The 13,022-nt window shown below is 38.6% G+C and overlaps 1 protein-coding gene across 1 annotated transcript in view; it reads left to right on the plus strand.

Annotated features, from left to right (window-relative positions):
* Positions 1–11,595: 11,595 nt before the first annotated feature.
* The window catches only part of TP63 (tumor protein p63), a 226,063-nt gene continuing 224,636 nt past the window's right edge, over positions 11,596–13,022 (plus strand). Inside the window, exon 1 of the mRNA XM_019667925.1 lies at positions 11,596–11,715. Within this exon, the coding sequence (XP_019523470.1) occupies positions 11,654–11,715 (62 nt within the window). The 5' untranslated portion in view covers positions 11,596–11,653. The remainder of the gene's footprint in view (positions 11,716–13,022) is intronic.

Consider the following 13,022-nt stretch of genomic DNA (forward strand, 5'->3'; position numbering starts at 1 on the left):
TTGACTAAGACAGAGAGTTTACAGAACCAACTTATTGGAGGCATCATTCATAGTCCCTAAGCCACATTTTAGGGTCTCAGGTATTTCCAAGCAGCCTTGGCTGAGCATTCAAATGTCTCTTGAGCTCCGTGACTCAGTCAGGTTCTCAGCCTGCTGCTTAGCTTGTTTGTTTTTGCAAAGAGGCCCTCATCTCTTTGTAAACTACCAAAGAGGCCATCTGGCTCTCACACTTAGCCTGTAACTGCTTGTCAAGAGTTTTCAGTTTCTCAATATCCCTCTTCAGAGTGTCAATACAACCTAGTAGTAATCATACAACTCTGCTTCCTTGTGGGTATTGCCCCTGTGTCTCCCTAAAAGCCTAAATCTTATAATCTGCAAAAGTTTACCCCTATAGTAGATGATTTCTCAGGTCAACATCAGTGGAATCTATAGCAATTGGTCTCCACCTTGAACCAGAAACCATCCACATAGTTCTGGATACCATATTTGTTTGGTGAGTGAAGAGTGAGTCAGTCTTAAATACCCAAATTCTTTCTTCATTATTGGACATCTCTTAGGACGACTTGTATTACTTTATGGCCTCTGAGAAGCAGACCCCAAGATGGGATTAGATGTGCAAAAGAGGTACTAGAGAGAATGACTTTGGGGGATAAAAAAGAAGGGAGTAGAAGAAAACATGTACTTCAGAAGATAATAAATACTCTCTCTGAAAACCAAGAGGAGGATTCAGCAGAAGAGTTTCAGACTGAAGTATAGTTTCAAGAAAGGTTTGGCCAGGCTAATGAGGCATTCTTGAGTCAGAATCACCCACTGGAAGTATGTCATGTGTTGCCAGAATGGGCCTGGTTTAGGAGCCCCACCAGGCTCAGTCCTTGGCAGAAAGGAGCCTGGAGGTAATGTGGCCTCTGTGAGAAAGCAATGTGCATGGAAGGAGCACTGGTCGCAGCTGTCAGTCAATTGTGTCTCACTTCAGGAGAGCTGACCTGTGTATTCCTAGCTCTGCCATATTCTGTACCACAATGTCTCATAAGAAACACATTTCCCGCCTTAAATCAATGATATATAATGGTGAGAACTCAAGATGAGACATTGAACCCTGACTTTGAGACCCTGGTTCACGCAATTCCACCTTCATCCAATCAACCCATGTAAACTCTTAAATTCATTCAATTTCTGTTACCACTCTGGGCAGATTTCAATTAGGGTGAGCATAAGTCGTTTGCATTCCTTAGTAGAAATTCTCCATGTAGATACAAATCTATCAGGGAATTAAGATGCTTTATTTCAGACTTATTCATGCTGGCATAACTGTGTCACCCCTCTATTATGAGAACCTTCCAGAGGTAAATTCTATAAGAAAGTATTTTTAATGGTTGGTTCTTATGGGTCATTTCTGAGTATAAAAATGATGCATATTCAATGTATAAAATTTGAAAACCACAGAAAAGTGTTATCAAGAATATACTTTCTGCATTCCATAACCTCCCCCAACCAAGAAATAATTACTACTCACAGTTTATGAACTTCCTTTCCTTTGGTTTGCCTTGTGATAACATCCATAAACATTTTTCCGCACCATGAGAATACACTGCTTAGATTGTTTTATTTCTTCCATGAGAGGATTTTAAAATTTAATTATTTAATAATTTTTGCCTTGATTTTGTGTCTTGATTATTAGGAAGAAGAGAAAAAAAATTAGAGGAGAAATTGGCTAATACTTTCTCTGTATATGGATATTGTGTATGTATATTTATATATTTATTAGAAATATATATACACCTATTATACATAAGCATACATGCATAAATGTAATATAGATACATACACATGCACATATATTTGTACATATATACATGCACATATTCATACATCAGTGTATAAATATCAGCACTGTATTTACTATTTTTTTCTCTCCACACACTTCTCTTTCTGTATGTAGAGTCAGAGTCTCATAATATAAAAAAGAAAGATTATTTCTGCTATGAAACTATATTTCTTGAATCAGTATCATAATGTAAATGGTCATTTATGTGCATGGGAAAGTTATTTATTCTGTTCAGAAGTATAACATAAGAGCTATTGAATAGGAACCAGATGCTTTAATGGATCTGTGGCTGAGTAACAGCATAGTGTGTTACCTACCCAAAGGCCACTAAGAGTAGTTGTGTTTTCATACTGATGTTATTCCTCCACAGCTGCAGGTTAAATTCACTCCTTAGAATCTCAGCAGAGATGTTGCTATAAACAAGACTCATTCAAGGGTCATGCCATGTGGATTACACTGTAAGGATGCCCTATAAGAATCGCTTCTATCGCACGGAAGCATTTTTATCAGTGCATCCGCCCCCACATGCTTAAACGGTGTGCACGACCCAGATTTCAAAATAAGCAGAGTTAATATTCTTGACTCCTGGCCCAAATGTGGGAGCTTGTCATGAGCTCATGTCTTGCTTTGGGCGTTGGCATTTATGGTTCTTATGTTATCACAGGTTAACTAGACCAGGAAAAAGACCCTGAGAAACATGTGCTAGAGATCATGCATGGGACTCCAAGGTAGAAAAATGCACACTGTGTAGTCTAAATCTTTTGAGGGGTCAAATATGTGATAATAATTTCAGGGAAACAGGTTTCCCTAAATTCAAATCATGGCTCTACCACTGTTTCTTCCTCTATAAAATGGAGATAATCACATCTAACTCAACTAAGTCCTAAGAGTTTTAGTGGGTATCTAAATAGATTGTGGACATAAAATATTTAGTAAATGCCAAACACTATAAAAAGCCTGGTTTTGCAGATGTAATGTGAGGAGGAAACGGACTGTGTTTTATTTACCTTTGTTTTCACAGGGCTCTGCATAACACCTGGAGTACCATAGGCATGAGCTGGGCAGTACTGGCCACTGCCGCTGATGCTTTTGTGATGGTGAGTTTGTTTCTTAAGCTGCCTGTGTCTTAACTTCCTCATGCATACTGTCTAAGTGACCATTGGGAGGCTCCAATGACATAATGTCTGTGAAAGTGTTCTGTAAAACTTAAACAATTGTACACAGCTTGCTATTTTTAAGTCATTTGTTTGCTGGGACTTTTTTCTTAGTAAATGAAGTCTTTTTTAACTAGAGTGTAGCTAATTAAAAAAAATTATAAATGTCTCCCAACCCCTCTTTTGGGAGCTGTATTCTGCAGTAAACAGTATAACTCAGAAACCACATACCAGAAAGGCCCTCTGTGGTTTAAGAAATAATCATGCTATATCTTTAGTATATACAAATAGGGCCTTGTTTTCTTGGCTGACACCCCACCTCTCTTCCTTCCACAAATGATGGCTTTTATGACTTCCTGATGATCAGCAATTAAACAATAAGGCACAAATTTGCAAATGTGTGTCTGAGGGAGCAGCTCAGCCACAGCTGTTCTCTTGGGCTCAAACCACAGGAAAGTAAATAAGAATGCTACATTCTATTCTTTCCCACCTACACAAATGCTTCATGAATTCTGGTGAATGTATTCTTATCTCATCAGTATTAATCAGGATTCAGATAACCCAAACCAAAAGCCCAGTGGGCAAATTGGTCATCAGTAACTCAGGGTCATGGCTATGCCATAGTTATTCTTTTGTCTATGAAACCTAGGAGACAAAAGGGAAAGGAGTAGCATCCTTAACTCTCCTGGGGACTATCTGAGTGAAGGGACTGTATCTTATTGATCTACTTGCTACTCACAGCACCCAGCATAGTGATAGAAACCCAGAGGAAGCCCTCAAGGAATATGTACATTTAATCTACTAATCAATCATCAAATCAATAAGTGCTATAAAGTCTTTCCAGAGAATTTCCATACTGAAACCAGTAGAAATGCAGGTCTCATTACAACATCAATTCATTGTTATTTATTTGTAATAAGCAATTAAACAAATGCATTAGATTCAGAGACTAGAAGCTAAAGTCAATTTATTTGGAAGACTCAGTATAAATTATTACTTTTCCCTTATTCTTTTAACAGATATATATTTTGTACCCAGAATGTGCTATGCGTAACAAGAGTCTAAGCTATTATTGTGAATTAAGAAAAAAATTACATATAATTCCTCCTTACACCGGCTGCTTACACATTCATAGTCAAATTCATAGCTCATTAGCACAAGTGTAAAACTTCATGTAATACACTTTGTGACTAAATATTGTCCTTAGTTTCTTTCTATTTTTCTTACCCTTAATGTTTCTACTGCTTATTGATTTTCTCATTGACCTACATTTATTTTTTTTTAATTTATAAAAAAGAATTAATAGTGGAAAAAATAATGTAACATAAAATTTACCATCCTATCTATTTTTAAGTGTACAGTTTGGTAGTGTTAGTTATATTCACATTGATATACAATACATCTCCTGAACTTTTTCATTTTGCAAAACTGAAACTCTATACCCATTAAATATCTCCCCATTACCCCCTTCTTCAGTTTCTGGTAACCCTACATATGTACTTTTTGATTTTTTTTCTTTTTTTTAAAAGATTTTTATTGGGGAATTGGGGGGATGGGAACAGTGCTGGGGAATTGGGAGAAGGGGAACAGACAAGTTGCTGTCGTTTTTTGTTCTTCAATCTAGTTGTGGAGGACGTTGCTTCACTGGCCCAAGTTGGCACCATCATTGCGCTCTTCCCGTGTGAGGCACATCAGTCTCCGGCTTCTGGACGGCCGCTCACTGTAGCTGCTGGCCACTCACGCTGGCTGCTGGCTACACACGGTAGCCCATGGCAACCCACTGCCACAGGGGCTGCAGCCTATGCCGTCGCCGGCGACTCACGGCAGCCCTGCTCCAGGTTGAGCTGTTGTTCAGCATCTTATCTGTGGAGGGCAGTGTCACTGGCCCTCATATGTGGGATCCGAACCAGGGACCTCTGGCGTCCCAAGCCAGTTCTCAACCATCGCGCCACTTGCCGGCCCTAATTTTTTTTATAAGTGTATGTATTTCATAAGCTACCTCAAAGAATTCTGGAACAAAGTGATTTTTTATAAATAGGTAAATAGATGAAAAATATTTAAATGTATCCTACATTCATAGAATCGTGGACTCCTAGGGTTGGATAGAATTTTAACATCATGTACACAGTCCCAACTTCAGGCAAGCCCTGGCCTGAGGCTTGGCAGACACTTGCTGTTTGCAGCATGGCCATTTGTGTTCCTACAAACACAAGTATAAGAATAAACTCTTTTTAACGTATCTCCCATCATAAATGACCAAATAAAGTATGGTGCATTTATAATTGTATATGCTGAGTAATAGATAGGAGAGAACCTGGGTTTTGATTAAATACTGATGATATTCAGTCCTCTGCTTAAAATTTTTGTGTACCTGATAAAGGGAGGAAAAAAGTTTCCACAGATTAGACCCTGGCTCTGTGCATTTCAGACTGTTTCTCCTCTACTATTCACACATTTCCCATGGCTCTTATTGTAAGGGATCTCCACATTGTGACACAACCTCCAGCCTCAGTCTTCAAAGACATGATACCCAGAGAGTTAATTCCATGGGCAGGAGGAGTATTGTTGGAAGCCATTTCTGCACCAGGGAAAGTAGCAGTAATTTAACTTTACAGAATTGTAACTACAAACCACATGAGGGTTCTCTCCCCCAAACACAAACTAAAAGCATCCCCATTCAACTGGCCCTTGGCTGGATCCTAAAAATCCCATGGCCCCTCTATACAACATAAAAGGTGATGAAGGGGAAATTGGAGTAGAAAGGAAGGGTAACATTAGAAGATTATAGTGAAAACATCTCACATTTGTCTGTTTTACAGAAACATAATGACCATGTAAACATATTGCTAAGGTGGTTCCCATGACCTTAGAACGGAATATGCAAGTTAGAGGACTTGACATTTACACTTTATAAGGTTCACAGAAAATCTGCTTCTGAAATGAGGCCTGGGGAAAACCTGGTGGGCTTTAAAAACCCAGTGATTCTTGATATGATGCCCTGAGATGGACACAGTATCACTTTTGTAGATTTTGTAGGAATATTTGTCAAACCTAAACTAAGGCACATGCTACAGAATGACTCTCCTGAATGCTTCTAAAATATCTGTGTTATGAATCACAAAGACTTTGGAACTGTTGCGATTAAAAGAAACTAAAGCAACAGAGGCTAAAAGCGCAGTGTATAGCCTGGAATGTTCTCTTCCTATAAAGGAGATTATTGGGACAATTCATAAAATCTGAATAAGGTGTGTAGAAAAGATAATATTTTATCAATGTTAATTTCCTCGTTTCAGTTATCGAACCATGATTATAAGAGATTTCCTCACTTGAACAAGTACACACCAAAACATTTAGACACGGGAGCATTGCATCTACAACTGGCAAATGGTTCAGAAAAAAAGAATCTGGAAAGTGCCAAATAAGGACTTCCTATGTCTCCTTATTTATCTCTCACTCACGTGGGCACTGAGTAAAGGAGGGGTGTCAGTAAGAAGCAGCCCACACACAGCTGTTCAGGGATGTCTGGAAAAGAAGCCCACCCACATTGCTTTTGGACACTGGGTGTGACCTGGAGGGTATCAGGTTTGTCTGTTAGGGAAACTGCCAACCTCCTCCCTCTCCTATTGCCCTCTGTGTTTCCTTGTGTGCCCTCTGAATAGCAGAGTGTCCCTTCCCTCAGACACCTCCCTGAAGCATCTTCTTTCTTCTCAGCAGACCCTGAGATATTAGCTTAACGATACATTTTTTTTCTGTTTGATGAATTCCAGATTTCATCATATAAGGAGGTAATGTTTGAATCAGAAGAAGCACATGGCTAAGCTTGTAATGTATGTGCTTTTTCCATTGAATATACATATATATATATATATACACATATATATATACATATATATATTCATAATTCAGCACACTTAAATCCTAGATCCAACTTTAATCCTACTAGATGCCCAACTTAGTAGGACCCTCTCAAAACAGAATTTGGTTTCCACGTCTATAAAATAGAGATCATGTGTCTGGACTGAAGATAGGTACAGAAAAGGTATGTTAAAACTAAAAGTCACTAGGCCGGCAGAGTGGCGTGTTGGTTAAGAACTGGCTTGGGACGCCAGAGGGCCCCGGTTTGGATCCCACATATGAGGGCCAGTGACACTGCCCTCCACAGCTAAGATGCTGAACAACAGCTCAACCTGGAGCTGGGCTGCCGTGAGTCGCCGGCGACGGCGTAGGCTGTAGCCCCTGTGGCAGTGGGTTGCCATGGGCTACCGTGTGTAGCCAGCAGCCAGCGTGAGCGGCCAGCAGCCGCAGTGAGCGGCCGTCCAGAAGCCCGCGACTGATCTGCCTCGCCCGGGAAGAGCGCAATGATGGTGCCAACTTGGGCCAGTGAAGCAACGTCCTCCACAACTAGACTGAAGAACAAAATGACAGCAACTTGTCTGTTCCCCGTCCCCCAACTCCCCAATAAAAATCTTTAAAAACAAAAACAAAAAACTAAAAATCACCAAGCTCTTTAGTCCCTTCAATCTGAGTGATACTTCATGAATTGACTCCGCCACCCCCAATGCTAAAAGGTTCCCTCCTGAAGTCCATGTTATAAAAGAGGGGTAAGTCAGGATTACTTGAAGAAGACAAGCCCTGATGTTCAATTCCTCTAAAACAAAAACTCAGCTTCTCCAATCACAGAGCCATAGGCAGCCGGAGCTCTAAGGAATGGGTGAAACCATCCACTTTTAACCCCTCATGGCAGCATCTTATCATTATCTGTTACCCTATACCTACTGCTCTGTCCTTGGTTGTTAGAACCTCTATTCTCTTTTGGAAATTCTCTTTGCCCCAGTCTTGGGACCATCAATCAAGATGTTCAGATGTTTCCTAGCCAAACATGGCATCTTCCTTCTGAGAATTTGAATCTTAAGGTAAATGACTCAAGTTAAAAAAAAAAAAAAAAACCTGTTGGGTCTGACCTGTTCCTTCTGTGGCACTCTGAAGTGACTCTGTGCATCTCTGTTAATCCCTGTTATTTAGATTCCTGAAGGTACCTTGGTCCTAGCCCTTTCCCAACATTCATTTTTCAACTTTTCCAATCAAAATTAAATGAAAATAAAAATTTAGTTCCCTCAGGTGCTTTCGCCATATGTTGCTTGTGGCTACTATGTTGAACAGTGAAAATGTAGAATATTTCCTCCATCACAGATAGTTCTATTGAATAATGCTGTTCTAGAAAATATACATCACATACATAATGACAAAAGTAAGAGAGCAATTATCTAGGGCCAGCAGTGAGGGAAGATTAACTGCTAAGAGGTGTGAGCGAACTTTGGGAGTAATAGATTAGTCTGTATGCTGGTTGTGGTGAAGGCCACATCGTATATAATGTGTCAAAACTCCTCAAACTGAACACTTATAGAATTAGTGAGTTTCATTGTATGTAAATTATACCTCAGTAAAGTTGATTCTAAAAAGTCAAGTGTTTGATGGAAATTCTGTTTTAATCACTTATAATACTTATCATTAGATGATTTTTGCAAAGCTATAGACATATTATTCATCCACTGGACCATAGTTTGGTAGTCCCTGGGGATACCGAGTTGAATTGGATAGCAAACCCACCCTCAAGTTGTTCCTGGTCCGTGAGAGGTCTTATGCAAAAATAGCTCAAATTCAGGAAAAAACTAGCAGTTGCCTGTATACAAGTGCAGATATAATGATTCAGGACATCCAAGGTAGGGGAGCTTCATTTTACCTGAAGGGATGAAAAAGGCTTCATCTTCTTTGAAGGATTTGTAAGGTGGCTATATGAATAGCGGTTTAAAAATAGTCTGAACAAAATATTATCCAAGGCGGGAGAGCAACCAGAAAAGTGTGTAACCTAGTGGACAGAGTATATAAAAGAAAGCAGTTGTGAAATTCACATGGATATAAGTGAGATGGGTTTGTGTTTTGAGTACCTGTGTGTGTACACATTCTTGGCAGCTAGGAGCTGGGAAGGAAAAAGTGTCCCTTTCTCTTATATTATGACAGAGTTCCAAGCCCTAAATGCTGCTGTTTTCCTAATCCCTTCACTTTCTCCCCCTCTTCCTACAAATCAAAAGTCTTCACAAACATCATTTAAACATGTAGGTCATGGTCGTAAAGGCAATTGCCTTCTCCTAGGCTTCTGTGTACCTTATTTTACTACAATCTCTGTCTGAAAGACTTAAGGTGCTGGAAAAACATCTAACTTGTACACCAGAGAAATAATTTATACATTCGTATAGTAATCAGGGTTCCCTGGGGGAAGAGGGACATACTATAAATAGAAGTGGCAATTATGGTCATTATAATTGTCCCTTATTGTCCCAGGTTGTGAGTGGTTGTGTGCTATTGAATTCTAGAGTTTGCCATTTGCTCTTTGTCGAGGTAACTCTCTGCATTTATTTCCACAAAACAATAGGAACCAATATTTTTCATAATTATTATATAAATATTTTTGTTATTTAATATCTGTCCCGCTTAGCTAAGTAAATTTAGGATTTTTCAACAACAACAACTGATGTCAGGACATACATTTTAAATGGTTCTATAAATGAATTAGGCTATAAACCTTTTGAATTTAAGAACATGTTAGGTATGTTTGCAAACTGATAATTTATTTGGGAGTCTAGAGACTCTGCTGGTAATTTAATATATTTAAAAGAGTTCTACTCATTTCCTGGAAGTTAGTAAACATTAGGCCTGACAAGAGCACTGGTCTTGCTACTCACATGTAATACAAAGACCAGCAACATCATCAGCACTTGGGAGCTCATTAGAAATTCAGAGCCTCAGGCCCCTCCCCAGACCTCCTGAAGAGAATCTGCATTAACCAGAGGTCCAGGTAACTCACAGGGCGTTCACATTTGAATAACACTGCATTGGAGATCATTATTTTACTTCTTGTTTCATAAATGGGAAACGAAAAGGTCCTGGGTGAGGGAACAACTTGGCCATGGTCACAGGAAATGGAGTAGTTTCAATTTAAGAGCTTTGTATATTCCAGTCATCTGTATTTTTCAATAGCAAGGAATAAAGCCAAACACTTTACCTCCAATTAACAAATCCATAATTAATTAGTAAAATGATCTGCACTTCAAGTTTCACATTTTGTAGAACAAGCTGTTTGATTTGGCTGGGGCTCAGGCCGGCATGTTTGTGAATTTCACAATTCACAGATGTTAGACACTCAGGCTAAGTAAGGAAAGAGAATGTCAAGTTTTAAATAGCTTCTCCCTTCTATCCTGGCTGGAGCAACAAATAAAATATTTTTTACTAAATACTTTTTGAATTTGCATTTCTTATAATGAAATGTCAAATTTCTCTGAAAAGAACTTTGGTTTGTTTCACAACTTTGAGAACAACTGATGTAACCACTTCACAGGTGACTTGTGATTAGGGGGTGAATAGAAGATGTGAACTTGCCATGCTAGTGCCACTTGGGCACACAAACTTTTTTTTTTTTTTCTGTTGGAGGCTATTTTAATTTAGCTTCTGAATCATATTTCATTCAATTTCCAAATCCACAAAACCAGGATAGGTTTACAGCCTGTATTCTGAAAGGAAATATATTATTCTGTATGTAGACTTTTTCTGATATTATGTTAATTTTTAATATATGAACAATTTAATGATTTTACTCCCGAGTAGATATAGTCAAAGCAAAACCAAACCAGCAAAAATAGTAAGACCCATGAGACTGAAACAAACTGATAGAAACTGAAATTAGTTAGAATGTTTTCATTAACAGGCTATTTAAACTAATTTTATAAACAGCAAAACAGCCTAAAATAATATATTATTTTTCATTTTCATATTACCTTAAGAAAATTGTGTATGTGTTTGTGTGTGTGTGTGTGAGTTTGAGGTAGGATTTTAAGAAACTCAACAAAGATTTGTTTTGTTTTGTTTTCATTTAGAGAAGGCAAATCTTCTAAGGGGATATGAATGGATATCTCTTTCTCTTAGTTGAGAGGAAGAGTGAGTTCTAGGTTAAATATAATCAAGGAATTTCCCTGTCTTTGCTATTTGAGATTGTGACCACAACAGGCGGTTGGCTGAAAGGGAGAATGAAGGGGGGTGGGGATTAGGGGGGAGGTGGAGATGAATAAAAAAAAACATCCTTCCCAAGCAGCTCTGGAAACAATTTAGCCCCATAAGCAGTTACAGAAGTCCTCAAATCAAATCAGATTGAAGACACAATGAACTGTTAATTAGCTGGAGCAGGGTGGACACTCATCAACTCGGTTCTGTTATAAAATCCAAGCTGCTGAAATTAAACTCTGATGCCATTCATGCCAGCATCCAATCACCAGAGAGACCAGGAGTTCAGAGATGCCTCCAAGTTGCCAAGAAGTGTGGCCACTATACATCAAGGACTCTAAAGCCGTGGCAGAAGGGGAAGAACATCTTAAGAGAGGATGCCCAGCTGGTAAGATTTGACTGTTTCTGATGATTTAGTTAATGAATGAATCTCATTGGCTGAGACCAAGAAATGCTCCGCCCCTTTGCAAATCTGTGTGAAGGGGGAAGTGTCTAAACTTCTATGTCTGATAGCATTTGACCCTATTGCTTTTAGCCTCCTGGTTTTATATCTATACACACAGGTATATGTGTATATGTTACATAATTGTTCTCCACTTGATATCAAAGAGAGTTGAAGGAAATGAATTTTGAAACTTCCCGGTGTGCCACCCTACAGTACTGTCCCGACCCTTACATCCAGCGGTGAGTTTAAATGTGAGATAACTTCTATCAAAATTTAATTGAGTGCCTTGTGTATTATGAGTGTTTCTGCCGTGTACAAAGAGCAACCCCTCCTTGTTTAGGAGCACAGTGATATCATTTTGGACTTGCTGTTGACTTAAAGTAGTCTGTGTGTATCTTTTCTAATTTTCTTTTTTAGTTTATGTCTGGATCTACAAAGTGACAAAGTTTGAAGACAATCTTACCATGGTTTCTTTTTTAAAAAATCACACCATTTTAAGATGTTTAAAATCTGTTATCTGCCTTGCTCAGCACTCACCCATCCAAGAAGAAGAAATTTCATTGGACAGGGATCATCTGTGGATGATCTCCAAGTCAAAATAAACACGGAATAATTTTTATTTCTACATTAAAAATAGATAAATAGACATTGTTATACCAAGGAGATTATGGCTTGTCATTTTGGCTTTAAGGAATATTTTCTCCTTGATTTGTTTCATAACAAACATCATCTTTTGACAAATCTGACTTTTGAAACTTATGATTATGCTGAATTTTATTTATGTTCATAGGAAGGAACATTTGCCTAGCACTAACAAGGAATATTAGTGAGCATGCACGATGTGTGTGTGTGTATGTGTTTCAAATTAGAGTTTGCTATTTTTAAACTGGTAAATGAAATCTGAACAGTGTTTTTCCAGTCATAAAGTTATGGGAGATATTCAAGTCATAGGTAGCAATGTGATGTTGTTAATTCAACAGCATGAGATTTGATGTTGGAATTTCGTGCTTTATTTTATAAGACTAATGAGAGAGGTCCACTGAGTGTTGAAAACGGTGGGGTTCAAAGGGGTTAACTTGTCATTCACCACGGGTGCTATTGGAGCTTCATACCAGAAGTGGAGTGGGCTCTGTGGGCAGGGCTCAGTAACTGTCACATTTCCTAGGCAATTATGGAAGATGTGTGATCTTTTTTCATTAATATGATTTGTCACCACGTAGAAACACTAATGTTGACTGTGTAGGCTTTGATTCTCTTCTTGTGTGGTTCCTCGTGGGCTGTGTGTGAAAGCAGAAGAGGAAAAGTAAGACAGAAAGATCAATAGAATGGTTGAGAGAGAAAGAAAAGAGGGAGGAAATGGGAAGAAAGAAAGGGAAGAAGCAGGTTTGTGTTCTTCCTGGTGGAAATTGGAAATATGAATGGTGTTTGATTCTTGTCTTGCTATGTGTCACGAGCAATATTAGCAAAAATGAATGGCTCTGGAGTTTATAGTTTTGGAGAACTTGAAAATTAGTTTTAGTTAGAGCTGGGGATAGGGTCAATAAAG

This window comes from Hipposideros armiger, unplaced genomic scaffold, assembly GCF_001890085.2.
Source record: "Hipposideros armiger isolate ML-2016 unplaced genomic scaffold, ASM189008v1 scaffold_14, whole genome shotgun sequence".
Classification (NCBI taxonomy): domain Eukaryota; kingdom Metazoa; phylum Chordata; class Mammalia; order Chiroptera; family Hipposideridae; genus Hipposideros; species Hipposideros armiger.